At 41.7% G+C, this 27,843-nt stretch overlaps 1 protein-coding gene across 2 annotated transcripts; it reads left to right on the top strand.

Moving 5' to 3' along the window:
* The first annotated feature begins 4,276 nt into the window (after positions 1-4,276).
* uggt1 (UDP-glucose glycoprotein glucosyltransferase 1) lies at positions 4,277-26,821 on the top strand. 2 transcript variants are annotated; one of them, XM_030774402.1, is made up of 41 exons: positions 4,277-4,303; positions 5,229-5,367; positions 5,997-6,076; positions 6,184-6,314; positions 6,606-6,718; positions 7,583-7,757; positions 7,927-8,023; positions 8,152-8,230; positions 8,381-8,481; positions 9,225-9,324; positions 10,601-10,661; positions 11,841-11,932; positions 12,244-12,394; positions 12,810-12,929; positions 13,070-13,155; positions 13,412-13,547; positions 14,075-14,206; positions 14,314-14,478; positions 14,575-14,695; positions 15,229-15,327; positions 15,818-15,841; positions 16,405-16,499; positions 16,987-17,193; positions 17,453-17,584; positions 17,955-18,085; positions 18,707-18,802; positions 18,931-19,033; positions 19,402-19,481; positions 19,881-20,070; positions 20,321-20,479; positions 20,593-20,678; positions 20,829-20,913; positions 22,092-22,180; positions 22,485-22,589; positions 23,086-23,170; positions 23,278-23,460; positions 24,097-24,257; positions 25,189-25,303; positions 25,501-25,617; positions 25,750-25,897; positions 26,250-26,821. In XM_030774402.1, exons 2-41 carry the CDS (start codon positions 5,243-5,245, stop codon positions 26,273-26,275), a joined length of 4,581 nt encoding a protein of 1,526 aa, XP_030630262.1. In that variant the 5' UTR covers positions 4,277-4,303; positions 5,229-5,242; the 3' UTR covers positions 26,276-26,821. The 2 variants fall into 2 exon arrangements, with proteins under 2 accessions (XP_030630262.1, XP_030630261.1); XM_030774401.1 differs by lacking the exon at positions 15,818-15,841.
* Positions 26,822-27,843: the final 1,022 nt, after the last annotated feature.

Below are 27,843 nucleotides of genomic sequence, written 5' to 3'. Positions count from 1 at the left end.
CTTCACAATTCTTTTGCTGCAGCTGCTAAGAAGAAAAGAAAAGGACAAAAAAAAAAACAAATTCTCTTTGAGCTTCCCACCATTTCACATTCTCCTTTTGAAAGAAATACACAATTTTAATAACTGGAGACAACTTCAGACATTTGAGTCAGTCTATGTGTAAAGAGCCGTAGATGGTGCTGGTTAATAAAAGATGATAAACCGGTAGCATCATAAAACACAAGCGCACAGGTGAATGCAAATAGATGTGAACCGCATCAGAAATGCCTTCAAAACAGAAATAATAGGGTTCACTCTTGACCTCTGATCCTCCTCTCTCTGTATACGTCCCCTTGGGTCAAGGCCGAGCTATATCCCCGCATTGATGAGTTCTCTGGAAATATTATATCTCATAAAAAGCAAACCTCTGGTGATGGAGAGCTAAGAAAAGACAGAGCCCAAACTAGAGCAATTTAACAATCCCATTAAATTTTGAAATATCAACACACTGGGGAAAGTGAACACGGGGTTATCTTTTGCTCTATAAATGGCACGTCTAGGACGTCTGACAGGAATGACTTATCAAGGATTTGATTAGAAAAAAAGAAAAACACTGGAAACGCGTTGCTTTGCCGCATTACACCACTTTTAAGCCTTTTTTCTTATTGTGCATAACTGCAGAAAATGTTACTTCAGTGATAACCAATGTAACCAATATTTGAGGATCAGACATTCCTGATTTTAACAAGATATGTGAAAACATTTAAAACACTCAACTTTTTCCAACGTAGTTTTGCTCTAATAAATATTTCCCCTCTTTCTCTCAACCAAGGCATCTTTAGCCACACATTTTCATTTTTAAGCAGCAGGCAAACAAATAGAAAAAAAAACAAAAAAACAATAAACAAAACATTTCACACTCTATAATACAGGATATACCACTGTGGCCACAATACATGTTTATTTGAAAACACTGTAATTTTCTTGCACCCCACTAACTAAAATCCCTTGTCCTCTCAAAGCATTAAATTAGGTCCCTGCTGTATGAATTTGTCCTCTTGTCTTGCTGAGCATCCCTGTTTGGTTTTTTTTGTTTGTTTTCCTGCCCCCCCCCCCCCCATCACTGCATTGCTCTTCTAGCTACTAATTCAGCGACATGATGGTTAGTATTACAGATCCCAGGGGAAATTATAGGGATGTTTTGGCCTCCTCTGACCCCAACTCCAGGAGATTGCACCTGTGTCTGGATGAACCATATACTGTGATTATTCCTTCAATCAAATGCACCAAGGATGTTTTAGTGGCATCCTGAAATGAGAGTAATGATTTCGTAATAAGAATAGGAAGTCATCTTCGTAAAATGCAACTCTCTTTTTATTTATTTGTTTGAAAAAAAAGTCATCTGGGAGCTAGATCGCCAACCCACGTACTGTTAGGTTAGACAAGTTCTATTTCTATATATATATATCTTTCACTGTTTTTCATGTCTTTATTCATCCCACTGCAGGGCTAAATTAAGAGAAAGGGTCTCTGACTATCAGAAATGAACCTAGAATAAAAAACCTTCCCTAGTCCTCAGAGACTCCAAAGCTAACAGTCCCTTCCCTTACTTATTTGAAAATGCCATTTTCTAACAGGAAAACACACCCTCCTAGCAACCAAGTAAAGGTCACGACTGTCAGGATAATTAATGGTGCAGGTTACTTTTTAATATTAAATCAAACAGTGAAAAGTAGAAACCTGTAGTCCCCATTAAATCTCTCATTCTCTATTTAGAATAGAAAACGCAGGTATTTTGCTTCCCTCGGGGAGCGTGAGTGTTGTATATTTACCATGAAAAGGATAAATTAAGATCATTTGCATTTTTATACACAGGTACATGAAAGATGAACATGAATATTTCAGTTAGGTTTCATCCACAACAACACAACTGAATGTGACACGTGTGAATCTGTCACACACAGACTTTCCCATTTAGATGAGAAATTCTTTAGGTAGAGCCAATTAATTGTTTAAACGTTTGTGATTTTCCACTATGATGTTCTACATCAATCCTGCCTGTACATTTCAGTGAGGAAGAATCCCACAAACTCTCAGATCTTAACTGATGGTTTGCAGAGAATTGTCATTCTAACTGTAATTATATGACTTATGAGGGATATAGGAAGTCTCTTCCAGGTATCCACTCAACTGAGCATTGGATCCATGCTAAGTGATGGTAGTTCTTCACAGTTGGGAGTGATGAGAGGGACAGGATCGTAGTGAGTTGGCGGTCCACTTGTGTGCTAACTCCTGGACCAGAGTATTCCAATCAAAGTTCCTGGGTTGCATTTGACTGACGTTGACTGACCAGATACAGAGTTAGATCTACTGATGAAGCCGAGAGCCAACCGAAGGGCTGCACGGGGATGCTGCGGAGGAAGTGGGAACATCTGTGTGTAAACTAATGCCATGGTGAATGGTACCTGTTCTAATACCTGGCATAAATTTATCTTCTCGGATTAGGAAGACCCAGACCCAAGGGTTCAATGATGATTGCAAATCTTATGGAGAGAGTGGACAGCCTAATCTGGTTATATTTTGTAAAGCAAATGGTTTGGAAATATGGCCATTGGTGATAACTCATGCTTGGGGTTTTATGTATAAAATCTGAAGCAAAGTGATTAAGGTAAAGAGATATCAGAAGTGTTTGTGAAATTCTGATGGGAAACCATCGATATTTTCTGTTTTCCAGGCTCAGCAGTGCTTTGTGAAGCCCATTCAGAGAAAAAGGGGAATCCAACTGCTTCAACCGGATAGATTTTGGGGAAGTCAATATTGTCTAAAAATGAGGCTGTTTCAGTTTCCGGAAATTCTTTTAGGTCAAATGTAAAGTTTGGAATAAGTTAATTTGGATGCATTTTTTTTTTATTGTTTACAATGGAGCTTTTCTCCTCATATTTTTATTTTCCCAATTTTCAAGGTTTCCACTCAATTTTAAATGGGTGCAATGAATTCTGGATAATAAAAAGTTTCTTAAGCAAATCCTCCTTTTAGATGGGTTTTGAGTGTTAAAACATTGTTCTAGTGCTCTTCCATGAGAGAAGTTTGATCGAGTTGCACCATCTCAATCTCTTTCATTTTATATTCTACATCCCAAATATTTCTCCTCATGTTTTTATCCTATATGAACAAAATGAGATTTGGATGGAGAGTTTGGATGGAGAGCAGTCAGATGAACAATTTGTTCCCAACAAGATTTCCCATTCTGTCTGGATGAATCTGTTAAAGGATTTGTATTGCTAATGAGGCATTGAGGTGCAATCTTGGGGACTTGCAGTCACTGAAATTGGGGGAAATTTGGAGGCCTCTGGGGGCATGGTCAGAGATAATGACAGAGTCTATATGAGTCGGTGTTATGTATGGAACAGCTAAACTGCTCACAAGGAAATAATTAGTATGTGTATAGATTTTGTGTCTGGGGGAGAAATATGGGTATTTGTTATTTGTTAGGTTGTGAAATCATCATATGTTGTAAAGCCCTAGTTCTCTGATGTACTGTGATGAGACAGAACAGATGATCAATTGCTAATTCTTGTGAGGCACATGTCAAGAAATGAAATGTCCACCTTATGGCATTGTAGAGTCATTCCCTGCAATCACACACACACACACACACACAGCTTAACAACAGTGCAAAATGGAAGGTCAACCCACTGCTGAGAGAGTTTCAGTAATCTAGAAATTTAGCATCTGGTCATTTCGACCAGTTCAGCAGTGAATTGTTAGCATTGACACTTGGTTATTATGTGGCTGTTTCATTTCAAAAGGAATTTAAACTTTTAAAATCATTTATTTGTGATATTTTCTGCACATACATATTTCCCCCCCCTTTTTGTAGTTTTTACTGTTTTACTATTTTAGCTTGAAAATACGTTTTTATTACAACTACTGAGCATATGATAATTCTGCCATGTCTTACTGCTTGGGGGGAAAAAGTACACCTCAGGGGCCCATTTAGAACTACCAAGGAGAATTCGTGTCCTATATCAGAGAAGTTCAATGCATATCCACAACACTCTTGAGCCAAAATGGTTTTCACCATTAAGCCCCCAAAAAGCTGTCTACATCAAAGCCTGTGCCGGTTAGATCTTGTCCCAAAGAAAATTGGAAAATTTATAATGTTGACATGATATATCGTATGATCAAACTCAAATCTAGGACACCATAACGTTCCGGCGTTGACATTTTTAGACTGGCAAAGACAGGCTGTCCTAAATTCGCAGGACCACCAGTTACCTTCCAAACATGGCTTCTTCAGCAGGAAGTTTGGATGCCGGTGACGGTATGATGGTTTCTTTCCTTAATGCAATAATCTATGGTTGCAAAACCTAGTTATGTTTTGTTGCCCTAGGTCATTATCTAGAACAAAAGAGCTTGTATAAATTATCACTACATTCCAGATAGGATAACACAGAAGCGAACTAAACAGTGCTTTGCTCAGTTCCTTGGGCAAACAAGCTAAGCTACTGCTATCTATTTGCTAGGAATGAGTCGGCATGTGAAGAGTTTTCTGCTTTGTCCTCTGAGCTAACAAGTCTACACGCTTCACACGATTCGTGAAAGGGTTCTCATATGGGAACTGTCACGTAACTTTGTCCAAAAATATAGTTAGCCAGGTAATGATGAGCCTGCTTCAACATAGCGTACATTTTATGAGGATGTAGCTAGCTAGCTGATCACACACGCAGTTCTTTGCTCTCTCAGCTGCAGCTTACAGGATGTGAGGGAATCAGCAGGAAAAATCTGCCACATATGGTGAAATATTTATTTTCACTTTGTCTTTTGACCGTCAAAAGTTGAATGAGTTGGATGGCTAATTCCTGTAAGTCATTGAACAACCCGGATGTGGCGCTTTCTAGCTGTGCTGATTGGACAAATCCTCTGTGTATGGCCACGCCGAGAGCTTTAATTGGTCGGGTTGGCATGCTCCACTTTCTCGTAACTAAACAGGTGTGAGAAGCTGAGAATCGGCTGATGTTCTCGGATAAACCGCTGTCAGTCAAGTATACCTTAGTTTTAAGCGCGTAATTTCAAACTGTGCCTTTTCTTTATTGCCAACATACGACCATGCAACATTAAGAACAGAGTTGTGTGAAATGCTGCTTGTGCTATAATCAGTTACTTCATATAGATTGTGAACGACACGTCTTAGTTCCGTTACCAGTTGTACAAAGCCGCATAAATGTTATTTATTGTTTTATCTTTAGGCTTGGGCACTAGGATGTGGGTGATATTTTCACTTCTGGGGCTTCTGCATTCTGTGGTGTCTTCGGATGGGGACTCAAAGGCTGTTACAACAACACTCACAACCAAATGGCCATCAACACCACTTCTGCTGGAGGCAAGGTAAGCAGGATTGGGAGAATCTCATTTTCCTTACAATGTATCAGTTACCTATGCATTTTTGTGCAGAACAAATGTGGCATGTAGGCACTGTCATTTTAAGCACCGCCTCAGCTTACAATGTCACATCCAATAATTGTTTAATTACTAAAGCAGATTGTTATCAAGTTGTCTAACACAAAGGGTATTTGTTCTTAGTGCAAGGCAATCTCAGTCCAGACTGTTTTCGTTTATGGCTCCCCAATGGTAGAACAAGCTACCAATTGCCATCAGAGCAGGGGCGTCCCTCTCTGTCTTCCAGAACCTCTTGAAGACTCACCTTTTCCGAGAGCACCTCCTCTCCTAACACCCAACTCCTCTAACACCCTAACATGCCTTGCTCTCACCTTCTATGTTCTTCTCTACTTACTCTCCTGCCTCTGTCTTGAGAGAAAACACACTTATTGCTTGCACTTTAACAGATGTAATACTTAGCGCTTACTCATCGGTCTCTCACTATACTGGAGCTTGAATTGTTTCCCCACTTGTAAGTCGCTTTGGATAAAAAGTGTCAGCTAAATAAATGTAATGTAATGTAATCTCTAATAACTCTTTGAACAAATCACAAAATCTCTTTTTTTTCTTCCTCTTAGTGAATTCCTTGCTGAAGAGAGCCAAGATAAGTTCTGGGACTTTGTTGAGGCTAACCAAGATATTGAAAAAGAACATGATGGTAATTAATGACAAGAGTTGCTCAAGCATTGCTTCTCTTTGTTGATGCATATCTATGTAACTCGCCGATTCTGTGTGAAGTTTTTCACAGCTGATCTTCTCCCACAGATACAGACCTGGCGTATTACGAGTTCATTCTGAAGAAAGCCGGTGCGCTGCTGAGCCCAGTGCAGCTCAATCTGTTCAAATTTGCCTTGTCCTTAAGGGCCTACTCTTCCACTGTACAGTCCTTCCAACAGGTCAGCCAGGACCCACTCTCTTCAACAGGATTTCACACATGCTGCTAATAAGAGTCTGAATGTTCTCTGAGGTCTTGACTGTGTAATATTTCAAAAGCATAAAAGTGCTTGATTTTCTTTGGGGGCTGGGGGGGGGGGGAGTTATTTTAATTCGGATTTCATTTTTAATTGAGTGACAAAATCGTTCTTCAGCTTTTAAAGAACGGGTAGTTTTGTAACTTACTGGAGCACAGTATGAGTGCGTTGCATCAAATTGCTTTAGTGGGCGTGTGTTTGTCTCTCCCTTCTCAGATTGCGTCCAATGAACCGCCTCCCTCAGGCTGTGTGGCTTTTTTTAATGTGCATGGAGAGAAGTCATGTAATACAGAGAGTCTCAAAGCCATGCTGGACACTGCATCAGAAAGGTAGAAACAGTGCCTTTAATTACCTATCTTTGGTCAATTTGACCTCTAGATGCCTTTTAAAGCAAAAGCTGAGGTTGACTTATATGAATATGAATAGAGATGCATAGGTATCATGACCGGAATATGGCTGTATTATGAGGCTTTTTCATGCCATCACAGTGACTACTGTCATCAAAGTGTTGTGTTTGAGTATGTGTGTTGCTGCTTTTTTTTCATTTATTTGTGATTGTTGTTCCATAATCATGTCTTATAGATGAAGACACAATTCTCTGTGAGTTGCAAATAAGAACTTTTCTGTACTACTCCTCAATGATAGATGTTCTATCATTGCTCACCCCATGGATTAGTCAGAATTTAAACACTCCCCTAGTTGTACATTGTGCATCTCCTGTGGGTCTGTGCTACCTGCCAATTTCTGATCTAAAGTAATTTGTTTCTTAGTTTCACTGTATGTTCCTGGTTTTTGGAGGAGAAGTTTTATATTTAAACAAGTTTCCTGCAGCTGATGGAAGAACAGGTTATAGCTGTAGCCGATGTGAATAAGTTTCACCTTCTTAGTTGTGAGCGCTTAATTCTGTCTCCATTTGTGAGAGATTAGTATTGAGTTATTTTTTTCATTGGACTGTGAACAGCTTTCTTGAAGTCTTTCTATCTATTGTCATTGTAAATATTTATTTAAATGTTTTCTCACTGTATATATTTAGCTATGCAGTAACACGATTTACCACAATAAAGCTTATTCATTTAAGAGTACCTGAAGTCCTAGTTCCTAGAGGGTGTCTCCCCCAGTACCTTTAAAGAGACCTAGTTCTGATTCCAGTTTACTAAACTGTTATTGACCACAGTTGTTCTCTGTCAATTTAGGCCAAAACCATACCTGTTTAAGAGTGATCATAAGTTTCCCTCCTCCAACCCTGATGCCCCTGTTGTTATTCTGTATGCTGAGTTGGGCACCAAAGACTTCTCCAGGTTCCACCAACATATGCTCTCCAAAGCAAACAAGGGTTTGATCGTGTATGTTCTACGTCATTATCTTGCGGTGAGTATAACCGTTTAGGATATACTGAAGGTGTTTGTTTTCAGTTTATTATTTGGACAACTGATCCACAGAATTTGGCTTACTGACATGACATGGCTTCAAGCTATGATAATATTGGAATAAAGCAAATCAGAAACTTAAGATTGAATTTTTGCATTTGTCCATGCAGAACCCCAGTAAGAGTAAAGTTTTCCTGTCTGGCTATGGTGTTGAGCTGGCAATCAAAAACCAGGAATACAAAGCTAAAGATGACACGCAGGTTCAAGGTAAGATTTCATTCAGAGGCCCTGTCCTTTGGTGTCTTTTTTTTGAACGTCACAAAAAGTAGTAAACATTAAGAACAAGGAGTTTTGATCACCGACTGAACGTAACGTTTATTTCTCATTCATCGCAGGAGCAGATGTGAACGCTACTGTCATCGGTGAGAACGATCCTGTGGATGAAGTCCAGGGCTTCCTGTTCGGAAAGCTCAAGTGAGTGACACACTAACCATTGTATTCATGCATGTCGCTTTCAAATGGAAAATGATCGCTGGAGGTTATGAAAAGGAAAAAAAAAAAAAGAAGAAGAAGAAGACAGAAAGCTGATTGTTACAGTTGCTGTGTATTTATCTCCTCTGTTAGAACCCTTTATCCCGAGCTGAAGGAGCAGCTGAAGGAACTCCGTAAACACCTGGTGGAGAGCACTAATGAGATGGCACCGCTGAAAGTTTGGCAGATGCAAGGTGGATATCTCACTCTGCTCCAACTGCTGTTGGAGACTAACAGCAGTTATCCTCGATAACACACATGAATGCCCATCACTTCTGTCGATGGACAGATGGATAGACAGACTGGTGGGCATGGAAACTCATCGGGGTAGCTCCAAAACGACAGTAATAAAGTGGTAGTGTTTCTTGCGGCGACAAAGAAATGGTTACCGATATCCCGAACGTCGTCACCGTGTATACCAGCGGTAGTGTCGTACCGGTGGATGCCAGAGCCTATTTCTGCCTCTTTCAAAGCGTTTGAAGAGCTTCTAGACGATTCCCTTGCTCTTAATTATGCCTCTCACTGCTGGCAGTGTGTGGTACATAAACAGGATTCCCAGTAGGCACTGAGTTCATTACAGTGTTATTTAAGTAGTGTCACAGGAGACTGAAAGCACACAGCTCGAATGTAACTCACGCTGCCACACCTTGTTATTCCTCTCTGTTACAACACTGAGGAAGGTTTGGGAGCCGTATTGTCGCTGCACCAGACTGTGTCTTGTTTTGTTTGTTGTATTTTTTTTGAAGTTTGCTGTTTTATTTTTGTATGTATGTCTCGAAACGTACTAGAATTGTCTGGTAAAGTGTGATTTGACCAGAATTTTAATCCAACTCTTTTCCCTCCTCCTCCCTCTCTCTCTCTCTCTCTCTCTCTCTCTCTCTCTCTCTCTCTCTCTCTCTCTCTCTCTCTCTCTCTCTCTCCCTCCTGCGTCTGGTAGATCTAAGCTTCCAGACGGCTGCACGCATTCTTGCAGCCCCCTCTGTGGATGCCCTCAGCGTCATGAGAGACTTGAGCCAAAACTTTCCCACCAAGGCCAGGTATGCAAACATGCCAGAGTGATGGCTCATTCACAGACCTCTAACTTTCACCTGGTTAAGGCACCATTCATCTCTCTCTCAAACTACCTGTGAGAGGCTCAAGGCTTTTTTTTTTTTCCAGTTTATTGCCTCATCATTGGTTGCTTATAGATGAGCTCTCCAGTGATGAAACAGAAATGGTCTTCTGTTTCAGTGATTAACACCCCGGTATTGCTCTTTGAACCATGTTACATTTGTTTTGTCTAAGGAGCTTGTTAGCTCTATTGAGAAGTATGTGCTTTCAAGACCAGAACTGAGTGAGGGATTGTGACCATAAAATGAATATCATAAATTATCGCAAACAGAAATCTGTTTTATCTGGATGCTTCTTATGCATAGTTTCTCCCATATTTGAATGAGGTTATGTGTTTTGGTCCTTACAGGAAACTGTGTGTCTTTCTCTATATGGAATGTTAGTGTTTCTTGTAAATGGCAGTTTTCTAAAACGGTTTGCTCTGAAGTCAACCTCAAGTAATTTCCCCCCCATTGAAACAGTAATTAAGCGGCTGTGTCTTTTATGTGGTTTTAATGAACATTTTTCCTCATTCAAACTCTTGGGAAGAATTATGGTGCCAAAAGCCCCTCTCTCAATCCTTTTTTCATGCTGGAGGCCAGTGGTTTGAAGAGAGACCAACTGTTAAATTGTCTTGATCCAAAAAAAAAAAAAAAAGTTTAATTGCCACTTTAGAGAAGAAGCGATTTGTCAGTGATTGCGATCACAATAGAATACTAGTTGATTCAAATGTAGAGATAAACCTTGCTCTTTTATGTATATATTTTAAATGTTCTTCTTTGAGGAAGATATTCACTGACAAGTTAGTGAAACCTGAGTGAAACCTGAAGTGATGAATTCAGTGTTTAGACATATAGGCCTAATATAACCCAGAGTAGTTCACTTTGATTTATCTTATGTTGAACATGAAATGAATATGAGGATTTATCTAATATTGATAAGTGAAACTTAAATTAAACGTTTATGATCTGTTTGTGTTGTACAACTGTGGCTTTTTCCTCTACTTGTCAGTATTTACTGTATAACTAACTGTATGGTTCAGATTTTACATTATGGGTAAACTGAGGACTTAAAGCGCAGGAACAACAATGCAACTGTTTACACAGTCTGTTTCGTGTTGTGTGTATCTACACTCATCTCAAATGCACAACACAGTGTTTTACTTTGTTGCCACTCGAAATACTAATCATTACAACTTCATGTTTGTCACCTTGCTCTTTGCAGATCTATAACAAAAACCGTTGTTAACCCAGAAATCCGGAAAGAAATCGAGGAAAACCAGAGGGTGAGCATAAACATCTTAACCATCTCCTCCTCCTCCTCCTCCTCCTCCTGCTTCTCCTCCACACCTTCCACTTCCTCCACCTCCACCTCCACCTCCTGTTTTAAAGGGATCAGTGTTTTGGTGTTCGGTGTGACGGTCATATGGGAGCCATATTAACGGTGTTTAAAAACGAGCACGAGTGTCGTTGGAATCGGTAGAAACGCCTCCATGTGCTGCAGTACGGTGATAATGGGCATGAAAAAGAAGCCCGGTCAAGCCTTGTTTACGCAACATCAGTCACAGAGAGAAATCTTTAAGCGTACCCCCCCCACCCCCCCTTCCCTCTCTTGCAAATTGTAAACAACATCTGCGATGAAAGAAAATCTGTTCCAAACAACTGTTTCGTTGTATGGTGTTGATGAAATGAACAATTACTCTTGTTTTTTTTTTCCTTCTCCCTCCTCCCCTACGTCCGCCATTTTGTATTGACTGGGCATATACATTCTCTTTGTTTTTCCGGGCTGGGAAAATGAATGGAGTAATTACACTGTTTGCGATTCATCCCAGGCTTCCGTCATTGCTTCAGTAGTTTCTGTTTATTTATTGAAGTCATTTCTTTTTGCGTTTAATGAGAACTTGTAATATGTCTGCTCTTCATTCCTCACTGTAATTGCATGGTCTGAAACATGACAAATTAGGTCTTGTATTAAAAAGTGTTGCTAATGAGCTTTCTCTGACGGTAATGTCTTTGGATGTGTGGATTAATTAATAACTTAAGAGGAAAAATATGTGGAAAAACTCACACATAAATATGGCCCAAGGCCTAAAGGACATGCCTTGCTTATTTATTTATTTATTTTTGTCCCTTCCTTTAATGTAACGCTTTGTTGTTTTGAATTGGCTTTGGATTTTGTTAACATTCTGCAAACATTGCGTCAGTACATCAAGCATCACGTACAGTCTTAATGCCTTATGCCTTGCTTTTATTTCCCCGTTGTCAGCTCTTTACGCCCTTCATTGCCTTCATGTGCAAAAGTGAACACGACTCTATGATCATTATTTTAATACAAAATTTAACCACAGTCACAAAACAAGACCCTGGAAATCTATTGTGCAGACAAAGTTTACATACTTGTGGGACAAGTGTCTATCTGTGATGCTCTCTCATTTTTTTTTGTCCTTGTTCGTACCTTTCTTCAGTACTTTAAGGGGACACTTGGCCTTCAACCTGGGGACTCAGCTCTGTTCATTAATGGACTTCACATTGACCTAGATACACAGGATGTCTTCAGGTAAGACGCGTACTGTAAAATGGCAGGTATATGTTTCTTCCTCTCTCTGTTTCATGTGTTTTAGTTTCAGTTTAATCATGTAAATTCAGCAAATTGGTTACATTATTTGTTGGCAGAGAAGTAACTACATTTCTCAGACTTTACCTAGAGCTATTCTAGAACATTCTCAAACTCTGAGATGACTAGTAGATATCTGTGAATATAGGACCTGCTCACAAAGTACATTTTTATTCAAATAATCAAATATTTTAATGAAGAGATAATAATGTCTTATGATGTTTAGCATGAAAAATGTGTCTTGTTTGTTACAGTGTGTTTGACTTGTTGAGGAATGAAGCCAGGGTTATGGATGGTCTACGCAATCTTCACATTGACACTCCATTCATCCACGATATCCTCAAACTCAACGTCCAGCCCTCAGATTCAGACTACGCTGTGGACATCCGTAGCCCTGCTATCTATGTGAGTGATTAAAGAAGTGTACCCACACAAACATGACTAAGAAAGAGAAAAGCATCGGTGAAATAGGACAGTACCATGAGAATGAATGTGCACTCAGCTCTAAACAAGAAAACGGTCTTGTAGTTTGATCAGTTATAGATAGATTCTTATTCTCGACTTTGACTCTTCTTCAAGCAGCTGCTCTTATGCTCTGTAGATCGGATGTTAAGCATTTAATTCATTCGGTTTAGCAAACTTTTAATAATAAAGGTCACCTTCATGTGAATTCCCTGTCCTTTACACTAAAGTAAAACCAGATGCTAAAAACAGATGTGTGCTTCTGTAACTCCTGGCGTGGGAGAGGTAGGACTTTGGTTAGTTTTGGTGGTATTTTCATGGCTGAGTGGGAGTGTATCTTGCTTGTCCCTCTGTGCAGTGGATTAATAATCTGGAGACAGATGGCAGATATGCCTCCTGGCCGTCCAATGTCCAGGAGCTTCTCCGACCAACCTTTCCCGGGGTCATTCGACAAATCCGCAAAAACTTCCACAACCTGGTGAGTAGCATCTCAACTCTCCTCAGTGTGTGTAAAACGAAACCAAGAGATTTTAGATAGCTGTGATATATTTGTGTGTGTGTGTTTTTTTTTTTTATAGCTTTTGCGTTAAAGAGCGCTAAGATCATTTGTTTTTCCAGGTTCTCATTGTGGACCCCACTCAAGTGAACACAGCTGAGCTGTTGACTGTGGCTGAGTTATTCTACAGTAACAATATCCCACTGAGGTGAGCGCCTTCAACCGGAAACAGGTTTATTTTAATTCCCGACTCCCTCAGTAAACTGCGTCCACGCCTTCCCGAACAGTCCTTATTTTGGCGTAGAATATTCCTATTACATTTTGAAAAGCATGGTTGTTCTTTGGTATCCGGCTCTCCCTTTGACCATTAGATTCCACCTCTTTATTTTTTCACCTCTGTGTCTTGGTTTGTAACCGTAAGAGGTGTGGAGTCGTTTATTCTAACCCCTAACCGTCTTCCACAGGATCGGTCTCGTGTTTGTGGTGAACGACGAGGACGACGTGGATGGGATGCAGGACGCAGGGGTTGCCATGTTACGAGCTTTCAACTACATCGCCGATGAGGTTGACAACCAGATGGCCTTCGATGCCATCATGTCTGTAAGTCAGCCTCTGCCTGCTCCTGCTTTAATAAGCTACATGTTTCTGGGCTTAAAATGGATCCATAAATGTTTGTGCTGTTTTACTGTTTTGTGACGTGACGTTACGGTGTATTGTTGTGCTCCAGCGTTACCGATGTTTTATCGTTCAATATCAACACTAACAGTACAGTATAAAACAGCGAGTCCGATAGCTACACTCGTGAGGAAAAACAGCGGTGTCGTGTTGTCATGTTTGAACAAGTCCTGTGCTTACAAATATGTAGTAGTCATTTTAGGGTTCAGAAAGAATATTCTAGAATTGTAGAGAAACCTATTTTTCATTAAGATGGTTCTGGGTAAATGCCATGAAAAATGCTGTTACTTATCTACCTCTCTGAGAAGATGCAGATAAAATTCTGTACTCATTATGTGTATCATGGCTTAATTCAGTTCATAAATCATGAAACTATTTTAGTAAAGGGTTTGTATCTCTAAATGGAGCAGACCTGAATTTATGGCTATAACTGTCTGTCTGTCATCTGTCAGATGTTGAACAAGGTTCCCACTGGAGGCAGGCTGAAGGTGGAGAATGTGGTGGCTGTTTTAGAGAAGAGGTACTCTTACGTGAAAGTGAGCAGCATACTGGGAGCCGACTCAGCCTACGACAGCAACCGAAAGGTCAAAGAAAGGCTCTTTTTTGTTAACTTTTCGTTATTTAATCAATTTTTTTCCACCACGTACGTAGTTGACCGAAGCATCTGTACTATTTCCGTGTGTGTGTCCAGGACGGGAAGGCGTACTATGAGCAGACGGGGACAGGACCCTTGCCTGTGGTCTTGTATAACGGCATGCCTTACCAGCAAGACCAGCTGGATCCTGATGAGTTGGAAACCGTCACCATGCATAAAATCTTGGAGACCACCAGCTTCTTCCAGCGTGCTGTTTATCTGGTGAGATCAGCCTTTTATCACGATCAGCTCCAGTGTTTCCAGCATGTGTGATGTTGATGGATGGGTTCACACCTTATTTCTAAATGCGGTTTTCAGGGCGAGCTGGCCAGCGACCACGATGTCGTGGACTTCATCATGAACCAGCCCAACGTGGTCCCGCGCATAAACTCCCGAATTCTCTCCGGCAGCAGAAACTATCTGGATCTGTCCAACACGAGTGAGTTTTCTGTACATATCAAGCAAATGAAACACCAAGACAGCCTGGTACTCTCTCAGTGTGAATTTGATTGTCTAGATGAAATACAAATTCATTCCTCCCTAGTAGCAGCTGAAAAGCATTTTGCTTTGTTGCAGTTTGAATGGTCGTTGGAGGTAAAGTGCATTGGTAGCTGGTCTTTGAGAACATCTCCCTCATTGTGAATTCGGTACTAAACGTTTTATGTGTTTGATGAAAAAAGAAAAAAAAAGGAAACAAACATATACAGCATGCACAAGATGAAAACTGAAACGCTAGCGTGATGTTCATAAAATACTTTGTTTTGTCAGGTTGCACAAAACTCGAATTTGGAACCTTTGGAAAGAATCAATTTTGCATTCTATTGAAAGATGAGGGGAAATTGGTTTTATTTGAACATAAAATAACTCTTTGACTGTTAGATGACAGGATGGATTTAACGGTGAAAATGAATATTTCTCGCGCTCTGTATTTAAATTCATGTGAGATGTTTTTTTTTTTCGTCTTTTATGCAGATAATCACTTCATTGATGAGTACGCCCGCTTTCTCTTTTTGGACACTAAGGACAAGAACGCTGCCGTAGCCAACAGTATGAACTACATGACCAAAAAAGGTAAACCGCTTCACATCTACGTGATGATTTTATCTGACGTGCGCGGACGGAAAGTGAATTCTGCGCTAGGTTCGTGAAAAAGAGCAAACGTTTTTGAAAACAAACATTTCAAAGTTTTAACAAAAAAAAAGTCACGTATCCAGTCCAAAAATGGACAACGACGTGTGATACTCAGCATGAAAACTTTACTCAGAGTCTCTATCTGACTATGATCCTAAATTTAACACCATTAAGTACCTTAATAACACCATTGCCCTTTTCGGGGTAAAATGCAGTTATTAAAGGGGTTTTTTTTGTTTTTTTTTTAATCTTATGCTGTGTTGTGCACTTCGTTTTTACTGGTCACAGTTCACCTGGTTTCTTCCCCACTCTGCTTTTTGTAAAATAACCTGTACGCCTTTGCATATATCCTCTGTCATAGCCACTGTCTCTCTCTCTCTCTCTCTCTTTTTCTTTCTGCTCGCCCATGTTCTGTTCCTCTTGTCTTTAGGAATGAGCTCCAGGGATGTATCTGGTAATTGTCTTTGCTGATAGTGCCCTTGGCAGATGGCTTTGATATTTAGCTGTGATGTTGTTTTCCGTCCTAACTTTACTGACATTACGGCGTTGTATGTGTGGAAGAGTAAATACAGTGCATCGCTCTCTCCCCCCCCCCCATCCGCAGAAGTCTTGTGTCTGTTGTCCAAGGACTAGAATCAGTGTAATATCAAACTGAAAATGTTTCTCATCCATCAATTATTACCCCTTCTCCCCTCCCTTCTTTTTTTTGTCTTTCTCCCTTTGTGTGCGAGTCTGTTTTTCCAAGTATTGATTTCAGAACAGCCACACATTTGTCATTTGTCAAACTTGTCAGTGTGAGATTGATGATAGAGAGCGTCTTTCAATATCTCTCTCTTTCTTTGGCTTGGCATGACTCATGCTTGGGCTTATACACCCCCCCCCCTCCCCCTCCTCTCGATTCCCCGATCAAAATTCAGCGTAATGGAGTATTGCTTACCTGTATCCTCCATCTTACTCATCACTGTTGTTTTGACATCAGGTGTTTCACTTCTCCGTTGTCTGACTTTTGATTTGCAGACGATGGCTTCATCCGGCCGGTAACATTCTGGGTGGTTGGAGACTTTGACCAACCGTCAGGCCGACAGCTGCTATATGACGCCATTAGACACATGGTAGGAGACCGTAACACAGTGGGAATATTAAATTAACAACACTTTAATCTATTCGAAATGTCTTTAAACCCATTGCGCTCAAGTGCTTAAGCAACTCTTCACCCAAACTATGATAATCCACATTTATGCGTAGAGAAGAATTTGAGAGTTAATATGAAATCAGAATGGATCTACATGGGCTGACTTCACATAACAGCTTAAAGTGACCCATATACTACTCTGAACCGAACACAGGTTTGTGCCATAAAATGGTTATTTATGAAACAGTTTCAACAACAGGAATCCACATTAAATGATGTCTTTTCGGTCCTGAAATGATTCTAAGCTGTGTGACTTGTGTGCTGTTTTAACATGGATCATTTGTGAAATCAGTATGAAAAGTCCAAAACAAAACAAAAATCTGAACTGAATGACCATTAGGAATTGCCTGCAGTGTAAACAAAGTGGTACTGGAATCGTTTTAATTACGCTTGCATCTCGTTAACAGAAAACCAGCAATAATGTCCGACTGGGCGTGATTAACAACCCCAGCGAGAACCCATCTGAAGAGACCAGTCGCACTGCTCGAGGCATCTGGGCAGCGATGCAGACCCAAACCGCTAACAACGCCAAAAACTTCATCACCAAACTGGCCAAAGAAGAGACAGCCCAGGCCCTGCAGGCAGGCGCTGATATCGCTGAGTTTGCTGTTGGGGTAATGGAGATTCTCTCTCTCTCTCTCTCTCTCTCTCTCTCTCTCTCTCTCTCTCTCTCCCTCTGATGGGATTTGATTTTCTTTTTGTATGCCTTGTTGTAGTGGCAGACAGACAGTGAATTAAATATTACAAAGGGAGCAGACAGGGGTTTTGGCTGTTCTCTTTACAGAATCTCTTGAGGAACTGGGTTAGTTAGTCAAAAGTTTTATCTCATCATGATTTCCGTAGTGACTTTCTGATGTAACTCCTCATCAACAGGGCATGGATGTGGCTTTGTTTAAGAGTGCGTATGACTCTTCTAAAATGGACTTCCTGTTGGCACACGCTGTCTACTGCCGAGACGTTCTCAAATTACAGAAGGGTCAGAGGGCAGTCATCAGTAATGGACGGGTAAGCTGATCTGTTTGTTGAATCTGCCTGCAAAAGTGGCTTTTCTTTTTTTTTTCTTTTTTTTTTCTTCTTCTTTATTTCCCTTCATATACTTTGTGTGTGTGTGTGTGTTTGTTTTTCGTTTTTAATTTCATTTTGGTTACTTTTCTTTCTTTGTGTCTTTTTTTTTTTTTTTTAAATTATTTACTTTCTGTTTTCCTCTCTTTGCGTAACATCTCAGAACACTGACAAGTAAAGATCACAACGTGCACAGCAAGTACAGAGAACAAGTACACTCCCTAACTTAATCACTGAACTCAAAAGGGCTACGAGTTAACACTGCGGCGTCTTTACCCATTCACTACATTGTGCGGTTACCTTCTCGCTGCAGATAATTGGTCCATTGGACGACGGTGAAGTCTTCAACCAAGATGACTTCCTGCTTCTGGAAAATATTATCCTTAAGACGTCTGGGGAGCGAATCAAGAGCAAAATCCAACATTTAGGTGTCGAGGAGGACAGGTAGGGAAACCTTTGTGCCTCTTCTATCACCTGTATTTGTTCTTTAATTTGTGTTCACAGTGAGCGTTAACATGTTTAACTACAAAGAGAGACTAAAAACCATACAGTTTATTATTGATGTTGTGAGAAAGATAGCAATTTATATATTTTAATGTGCCTAATACCAATGCACTAAAAGCACTTCTATTTTAAAAACAAAATGTGTAATATAGGTTAAATAAAAAAAAGACTTAATCTCCTAGATCCAAACTGTGTTGTAGTGAGAAGACTGTAAGCAGTGTAATGAAGTTGTTAGATATGGTGGAAGCATATTCTCAGTGGTGATTACTCCCTGTTAATGAAGTATATCAGTCTGGGTGAAAGAGGGTCATTAGATGGAGAATTATATATGAGCTTTCTGGAAGAGCAACCTTTAAGAATGACACCATGCTCATTATCCTCTCAGTAAAGTTTTAGGAGGACGATTAGTCCAGCGTTGCATGATTGAAGCGGCGGTCTGTCTCTCTATCACTGCAGGCTGACTGCAAATGACTCCCAGGAGTGGAATGTAGGGACGTATTACTAATCCTGTTTGTATTTGTGCTGTGTGTGTGTGTGTGTGTGTGTGTTTGTTTGGTCCAGGGCCAGCGACCTGGTTATGAAGGTGGACTCTTTGCTTTCATCCCAGCCTAAGGGCGAGGCCAGGATCGAGTACACCTTTGCAGAAGACAGATACAGGTACAGACCGTGACCATCAACTGTGACTGTAAATCAGCAGAATGTGGAAAATGCATTTAGTTGCATCTTCAGAATGCCTGATTTGTGAATTGCCCGTCATTTAGTCTCTCCTGTAACTCCCTCAACAGCGCGGTGAAGATCCGGCCCAGGGAGGAGGAGGTGTACTTTGATGTGGTCGCCGTGGTAGACCCTGTCACCAGGGACGCTCAGAAACTCGCTCCTCTCCTACTGGTGAGAAAACAGCTCGGTGCTACTCTTAACTCCTCACATTAACTCCTTCAGTTACAGAAAACTTAGGTTTGTAGCATATTTAGGGTATTTGAGAGAATAGCCATTAGTTATATTCATATGATAGAAATGGCCTTATTCACCAACGCTGATTAAAATGTGTGAATAAACTTCACTACATTTAAATGTAATGTCTTTGGTTTCCGTCAGCATGCGCGTTTTAAATATTACCAATCAAAAACTTTTCTAAAAGTGTACCAGGAGTCCTCTGTGTTTGGACTTAAAGTTGAAGTTGTTATAAAAGGGTTATGTTCTCCGTCTGTCAGCGTTGTGGCTAACATCACCTTCTGTTTCGCTCTCTGTCCACTCAGGTCCTGAAGCAGCTGGTTAATGTCAACCTGCGTGTGTTCATGAACTGTCAGTCCAGACTCTCCGACATGCCCCTGAAAAGGTGAGTACCCCGCCCTCGTTCCCCACAAAGTCTTGGTCAGAGCTGCAGCTGAGTCATCTCACACCTCATTGGTCATCCTGTAAACACTCGGAAGGCAATTAACCCAAAGCCAAAACATATCACATCAACTTAAGAGTTTAAGAACAGACAGGAGACAGAAGTTTCTCAAGGTCAGTTTCTCAAAGGGGAATGGCCTGAGCAGGGATGGTTATTAGGGTTTAAATATCTACAGTTGAGGATCATCTTAATGTGTGCTTATTCATTCTGATACAAGCTGTCCTTGGAACAATCAGAGTTTCACTTTCTGTGTAATGCCATTTCTATTCTTCCCTTGTAATGACCTGGTGATGTTAAGTAAAGTCTTGGTCATGTCAGGTAACGTTTTGTTTTCTTTCATAGTTTTTACCGCTATGTTCTGGAGCCAGAGGTGATGTTCATGGCAGATAACAGCTTTGCTCCGGGTCCCATGGCCAAATTCCTGGACATGCCTCAGTCCCCTCTCTTCACTCTCAACCTGAACACACCTGAGAGTTGGATGGTGGAGTCTGTCCACACACGCTATGATCTGGACAACATTTACCTGCAGGAGGTTCGACCTGTTACATTAACATCATAGCCCATCATACTCATTCACAGAGATCTGATCTCTTATCGCTGTACTCTCTGACCATTTTGTGTATTTGTGTGTGCGTGTGTGCGTGCGTGCGTGCATGTGTGTGTGTGTGTTTTGTGTATGTGTGTGTGTATGTGTGTTTTTTTGTGTGTGTGTTTGTTTTTGTGTGTGTGTGTTTGGTTTCTGTGTGTGTGTGTGTGTGTGTGTCTTTGTGTGTGTGTCTCAGGTGGACAGTATGGTGGCAGCAGAATATGAGCTGGAGTACCTGCTGTTAGAGGGTCACTGCTTTGATGTGACCACTGGGCAACCTCCACGTGGGCTCCAGTTCACCCTGGGCACAGCCTCTGACCCTGTGATAGTGGATACCATCGTCATGGCCAACCTGGTGAGTGACTCCACCTGTCAGCCTGTAATCCCATCCATCAGTCAATGAATCCTCACAGTGGACCGTTCCACATGTTAACCCAGGTCGGTCTGATCACTCTTTTTCTCCAACAGGGATATTTCCAGCTCAAAGCCAACCCAGGAGCCTGGATACTTAAACTGAGAAAAGGAAGATCAGATGATATCTACAGGATCTACAGGTACCCTAGAATATAATGTCCTGAGATATGTGCGTGATGTGTGTGTTTGTGTGTTTGAGTTGTGTATTGTGTGTTGTGTGTGTGTGTTTGTCTGTGTGCTTCTGAAGTTCACACTCTTTCACTCTCACTCTCGGTCACCTCTTTCCGTAGCCATGACGGCACAGACTCCCCACCCGAGGCTGATGACCTCATCGTCGTCCTTAACAACTTCAAGAGCAAGATCATCAAAGTGAAGGTAGAGTGGGCGAGAAGAAGTCTGGCCGTAAAGATGTCAGTCTGACTGTAAAAGTCTGAAGCCATGGAATCCATCACGTCCACGGCCACGGACACTCACATTAAACCGCTGACAGCTCCCTCCACGGATCTCTCCTCTTGAAAACCCAACAGCAGGAGAAACAGTCCAGCTTCATTTTCTTTAGATTTATATATCTGCATATTATATATGCAACGTGATCATCTCAGAGTCTGTCTGGAGACTTAGGCGTTTCATCGCACCCGCAAGCTCGCCACAGGCGTCGCAGTCGACGGCATAAAAAAAATATGATTTTTATCGGTGCTTACTGAGTAGCCGCGGAGTTATAACGTAAACACATCACGGCGAGGTTATTTGAGTCGAGTACCTCTGCGCCCCATCCTGTGAAAAGGGGTTGTAAATGTGACCGGAGAGCCTAGGGGAAGTGCTCTACGACTTGAGGGAGTCCTATAAAGACACGAGGCTATGAGAATGAGCCCTGACAGCCAGGCTGCGCTCTCCTGCGCTGAGGTAATCATTCTAATCCATTCTCAGTTCGTCTGGGTTCAGACAGAGAGAATGGAGAACAATGAGCTGTAAGAGACGGGCGCTCTCTTTACCGGCCTTTTTTTACGCGGTTATGACAGATGACAGTCTGTCTTCTCTCATCACCGTTTTGGTGTATGACTACGTCCCGTCTGCGGCCCGAGGCGTCCTCCGGGGCCATGAGGGATGAGCGCGTGCGTCTCTATTTTTGAGTTAACTTGTCAGAGACTCCTCTTGACGACGTGTACCTTAGCACTCCCACCTTAGCTCAACTGCTGCTCATCCGTCTGTGTCTGACTGTGTTGAGGGTGCGTGTTTTTTTTTTTGGTTTTTTTTGAGTTTTTTTTCAGGGGCGGTCTCAAATCCACTCTTAAACTTTCTCTTGTCAGCTTTAATATCAGTTTGGTTTGGGTTGCGATGGATTTAGCCGTACCTCAGGTGTCATGTTTTTTCTCAGTTTTGTCAACTACAGTAAATGAGAATGAAGTTTATATAGGATCGTCTAGACTTCTGGACTCACTCTGGCGCTGTCAATCAAACGACTTTACGGTGCAGTTTACTTAACTGTTAAAACTGTCAGGAATCACGGAGGTGTAGACGCTGAGTTTTTGTTCTGTTTGTGGGATGTGTAATAGGTTCAGAAGAAGCCAGATAAAATGAACGAGGAGCTGCTGAGCGATGGAAACGATGACAGTGACTCGGGATTTTGGCAGTCTCTCACGAGGTACCTGTGTTAGAACCCAGTGGACTCCTCCTGTCTCTTACTGTCTGTTTCTCTCAGTCAGTGGTGCTATAATTATGCTTTCTGTGCAGTTGTAATGAATGAATTATGGAAGACTTTCTGTTTTGAATGGTGTTTGTGGTTCATATTTTGTTTCATTTTTATGATGCACAAACTTGATACTAAAAGCGCTAAAATAGTCCTCTCTCTCACTCTCTCTCTCTCTCTCTCTCTCTCTCCCCCCATGTCACCCCCCTGCCTGTCTATCTCGAATTCTCTTTCTCTCATATTGATCTGTGTCTTTCAGGGGATTTACTGGGGGATCAAAAACAGAGGAGAACAAACAAGAGAAAGATGATGTCATCAACATTTTCTCGGTAGCTTCAGGCCACCTGTACGAGAGGTTTCTAAGGTAAAGCTCAGAGGAAGGTCGGCCTTTTAAAATATGAATGATGGATTCATGGACGATTTCTTTTGATGCATTACAATCCTAAGAACCAAAATGGACAGCGTCTTCATTTGTAAAAACAAGAAGCACAACATAGACAACATATTTTTTTTTTCTCTCTAACAAATTATCGTGGCATTTACTGAATATGTTCCATTAAACCTACTGATTTTTTTTTTTTTTTAAATTATACAACATATTGATAACATTTTCATATTGTAGTTAGGCCTTGGGCACGCTTAAGCATCCTGTGACATTTCAATTTTTGGTCTTTTTCATAAAGATAATTCCATTTTCAAAACGCTGATCTTTTGTGTTGCCGGATCTTATTAGTCGTTGCATTATTTTCCAGTGTTTTGCATTTGCTGTTTTTAAGGTAACTGGCATTTTTCCTGTGTGGCGCACAGTGGAAGCAAACTTAAAGTAACTTTGTCTCTTGGCTTTGCTCATTTCTGTACAGGATAATGATGCTTTCTGTTCTGAAGCACACAAGGACACCAGTCAAGTTCTGGTTTTTGAAAAACTACTTGTCTCCGACATTTAAGGTATTCATAAGTTCAATTTACGAACAACATAAATCAGCGTCGTTCTAAACGAGTCTGCGATCGCTGACATTTCTTCTCCTCTCTCTTTCTCTTCCTCACTCTCTCAGGAATTCATTCCATATATGGCAGAAAAGTACGGTTTCCAGTATGAGCTGGTCCAGTATAAATGGCCTCGCTGGCTGCACCAGCAGACCGAGAAACAGAGGATCATCTGGGGCTATAAGATCCTGTTCCTCGATGTGCTCTTCCCCTTGGCTGTGGATAAGATCCTGTTTGTGGACGCTGATCAGGTGGGAGTCAGAGCTCCAGCAGTCTGTCTGGATGACAGCCACTGGATCATACTTGGCTCTGGGGAGCAGGATATGCATATCAAAGTTTGACACAGATTCCCTCTGTTTTCCTGTGAACTGACGTTGATAGCAAGAACAGATGACAAGAACTCAGAATAAGATCTGTCTTCGCCGTCATGAATCTTGTGCAAACTGAACGAATTCATCTCCACTACAGTTAACTTGACAGTATTGTCTTCTCTCTCAGAACAGTGATTCTCAACTCCAGTCCTGGGGACCTGCACTTTTTTGTAGTGACTCAGGACAGACACACCTGATTCCACTAATCGGTTAATCATCGAGCCCTTGATTAGCTTGATTAACTGTGATAGTGAAGAGTTAAAAGAAAGATGTAAAGGACAGTGGGCCGCCCAGGACTGGAGTTGAGAATCACTGTCTTAGAATATCATTTTAGCGGTTGTTCGCTCTGACTGAACCACTTTACCATGCTCTTACAGATTTCACAAATCACCTCAATGTCCAGGAAAGATTTGTAATGAAAGTTGACACTTAGTTAAAGATTAAATGAAACCAGCTTTTGGGTTCATTTAAACTTGCTCAGTCAGGGTTGTGTTTTCTTTTTGCTGCGTTCTGCAGATTGTACGCACAGATCTGAAGGAACTGCGGGACTTTGACCTGGAGGGGGCGCCGTACGGCTACACGCCCTTCTGCGAGAGCCGCAGGGAGATGGACGGGTACCGGTTCTGGAAGTCGGGCTACTGGGCCAGCCACTTAGCCGGACGCAAGTACCACATCAGGTGCCGGCCCGCACAAGCACATAGACAGAGGACCTGTAAACCTCTTAAGCCAATGAGGCTCAAGCACTAATGTCTGTTGTCGTTTCGCTGTCTACCATTGGCTGATGTACGGAGCCTAGTTAAAGCTGAAATATAGTACGTAACAACAAATGAGTACAACCCTCAGGAATTTACTCATGTAAATCGGTTGAAGCCGCCTCTATTAGCGGGGTTTAAATCAGCGTGAGCCTTTCCAGTGTACCCTCAGGCGTTCCATTAGTTTGGGCACTTTACTGCTACTCTTAGGTTTGGCTCTTCACGCCTCATTATTTTGATTTGCAACTTTTGCTCTCGCAAGTCATGTTGTAAGAGTCTGTCTGGTGTTTTAGGAGATCTGTAAGACTTTGTGTTGTGACTCACTCATCTTCTCCACCTCAGCTTGTCTCTCACCCTTTCCCTCCCCTTGTTGTGGGTTTTTGGGGCTGGCGAGAGACACAGAGGGTGGGAAAGTGTGATGTGGTACATTAAAGCTGTCAGGTTGTAATTGGTGAAATTAGGCAGTCACTTACTGAGAGACAGCACAGCTTCCATCTCTCTCTTTTTTTTTTTTAACTTTATTTTTTGTAACTCCTACATCTTTTCGGCTACAAAGACACATAGGCAAGAGCCTTCTATTAGTTTTCATCTCACACAGACCTTATACTTAATATTCATAAAAAAAATACTGCGCTCTGATGAAACCTACCCGGTCATATTTCATATCCAACCTTTTTTTTTTTTTTTTTTTATGTTTGTAAACCTCACCCACTCATATTTCATATTTAACGTCTACACACTCTTTTAAAACCCATACTTCACACTTACGGTACAACTGTATAACTGACATGCTCTCATAAAACCAGCCCACGCTTGCACACTACGGTGGACTCACATTTTTCCCCGTTCTCCGCAGTGCTCTGTATGTAGTGGATCTGAAGAAGTTCAGGAAGATTGCAGCAGGAGACAGACTGAGGGGACAGTACCAGGGTCTGAGTCAGGACCCCAACAGTCTGTCCAATCTTGACCAGGTGAGCTGGACTAAACCTCGCTCTTTACAGAAGACACGCCCGGGATGGGGGAAGCGTTGTCCACTGCCCTCTGCGCGTATATGACAGTGTCACGTCTCTGTGTGCTACCTTCCATATGAGAAGAGCCTATCATACCTCTTCGTCTGTGTGAACCCTACTGACTCCACCTCTGCCCCTCTCCTCCTTGTCTTTTTCAGGATCTGCCCAATAACATGATCCACCAGGTGCCTATAAAGTCTCTCCCCCAGGAATGGCTGTGGTGTGAGACATGGTGCGACGACACGTCGAAGAAAAAAGCCAAGACCATTGATCTTGTGAGTCTGCTCCTCTCTCTGTCCTTCCCTAACAGTTTAGCTTCGGTGTCTGGTTAAATTCCTGAGAAGAGAGAAGCGACTCGAGCGATTCCCTGGATTGAGACGCGTTGTCTGTCCTCTTGTCTCTCTCAGTGTAATAACCCCCAGACCAAAGAGCCTAAGCTGCAAGCTGCCGTCAGGATCGTGTCTGAGTGGACCGACTACGACCAGGAGGTCAAGAGACTTTACACGAGGTTTCAGGAGAGGAAGGAGAGAAGCACGACACAGGAAGTGAAGACAGGTGAGATGCCTTTTCCCACACTCTCTCTCTCTCCCGCCCTCCATCCCTTTATTTAACCACCCCCCCCCCCCGCCATCCCCCTTATTACAGTGAAAGTTAAGAGCCCCCGTCGTCAGTCTTTTTCACTGAGCCTTAAATTCATGAGTTTGCCGATCAGGACGGTGTGAAACTGCTTACGTTACCGTGGCGACTCGTCTCGTTTTGTCTCACGTTTAAAACGTACGGTCTTTTCATAAGCACTGGCCTGTGTTTTTGATGTGTCTGTGTCCATGTTCTTTCTTTTAACTCTCTCCTGTGTCGCTCTTTTCTCTCCCTCTCTCTCTCTCTCTCTCTCTCTCTCTCTCTCTCTCAGACGGAGTGACTCACACAGAGCTGTGAGCGGTTGTATGCCAGAGGAAGAGGATCTGACTCTGTTTAAAGAGTTGGCTTTTCTCCGTTTTATAGCCGAGCCTGTTGAAAGACTTGAAAGAATAGAATGGAAATTCCTTGTTTTGTATCTGATTTGGTGAAGCATATGCGCGGTGGGGTTTTGGGATAAGGATGAAGGTTATTGGGTAGTCGTGGGACAGTGTGTGTTCTGTACGTCAAAAGAGCGGAGCGAGGGTATCGTGCCCACTCTTACTCGCCATGTTAAAGCGTATGGCAAACTGGCCCAAGAGCTCTGCTCAGACAGAGAGACGTGTATGGAATTAAAAAAAGGAAAGAGCAACACAGCTTGTACTTCATAAAATCCCCTGGGGCAGTGTTTTGCTACAGTTTACTAAACTATGTTTAGCAGTGAGAAGTGCACTTTGAAGCACAGACACATCATTGATTTTGATTGTTTGGAGTCATTATGTAATTATCATGATCCGTATAAAAATGCACCTGCATGTTGGTCTAAAAGATTTTGTGTGTGTGTGAGTGAGTGCATGAGTGAGTGAGTGAGTGCGTGAGTGCGTGAGTGCGTGAGTGCGTGAGTGCGTGAGTGCGTGAGTGAGTGAGTGAGTGAGTGAGTGAGTGAATGAGCGAATGAGCGAGTGAACGAACGAGTGAGTGAATGAGCGAATGAGCGAGTGAACGAATGAGCGAGTGAGCGAGTGAGTGAATGAGCGAATGAGCGAGTAAGTGAATGAGCGAGTGAACGAGTGTGCATGCATGTGAGTGTGTGTGTGTGTGTGTGTGTGTGTGTGTGATAGCAAGATAGTGCTGAGGCACTGCTTCAGTGATTACATTCTGAACGCGCTGGTTTCTTTTCTGTCATGTCGTGTAGGATAATGCGGTGATGTTTCATGCTGTCAAACAGGAAGCCGAGGCAGTTTTAGATGCTTAAATCCCACTGTCCCATGAAGATAAGGGCCACGCCTTTTAAAACCCACCCTTAAATGACAGCTCTGACTCAGGGAAGATTACACAGGTTTTTTTTTTTTTCTTTTTTCTTTTTTAAAGTGAGGTTTCTAAGTTGGCATTAAAATAATCAGTGACATTTCCTACGGAACTGTAAAGATTTCTGTGTGATTATGCTGGTGTTGTCTGTCAAAATAAAAGTTCAAGTCTCATGGAATAAAGATACAAACTAATTTCAAACGACCCGTAAATGAACGAGAGGTCATCACTGGCTGTCTGTTGTCATTCTGAATTTGTTTGAATCTGTCTTTTCACTGGGTAATTCTCTCTCATATTTCTTTTTCTTCTATTAAAAACATAAAAATAACATCATATCAAGAAGCATGTAATGGAGGTTCTTGCCTTTCTCCCTGGATGTGGTAAAGAGTTGTGTCTGTGTGTGTGTTTTTTTGTTTTTTTTTAAATAGCTGCTTTTGTCTAAATCAGACTCCGCCCATTGATTGATCTGTCCTTTGATATTACTCTATACCTTTGGCACTTCATTGAACAGGAAAAATGGTTGACTTGTGCTTTTTTTTTTCCCCAAATGTTCCATTTGGAGTTTTGAAAAAGGATTTTTA

Source organism: Chanos chanos, chromosome 5 (genome assembly GCF_902362185.1).
Source record: "Chanos chanos chromosome 5, fChaCha1.1, whole genome shotgun sequence".
NCBI classification, from domain to species: Eukaryota; Metazoa; Chordata; class Actinopteri; order Gonorynchiformes; family Chanidae; genus Chanos; species Chanos chanos.
Note: the sequence above shows the minus strand (reverse complement) of the source record. Positions and strands in the feature narration are given on the sequence as shown.

Bases quoted from the DNA above. Each gene is read 5' to 3' on its own strand.
- uggt1 (XM_030774402.1), top strand. From the start codon at position 5,243: ATGTGGGTGATATTTTCACTTCTGGGGCTTCTGCATTCTGTGGTGTCT. The intron at 19,482-19,880 runs GTGAGTACCCCG...TTTCTTTCATAG, and splicing joins TCCGACATGCCCCTGAAAAG to TTTTTACCGCTATGTTCTGG. The intron at 25,898-26,249 runs GTGAGATGCCTT...TCTCTCTCTCAG, and splicing joins GACACAGGAAGTGAAGACAG to ACGGAGTGACTCACACAGAG.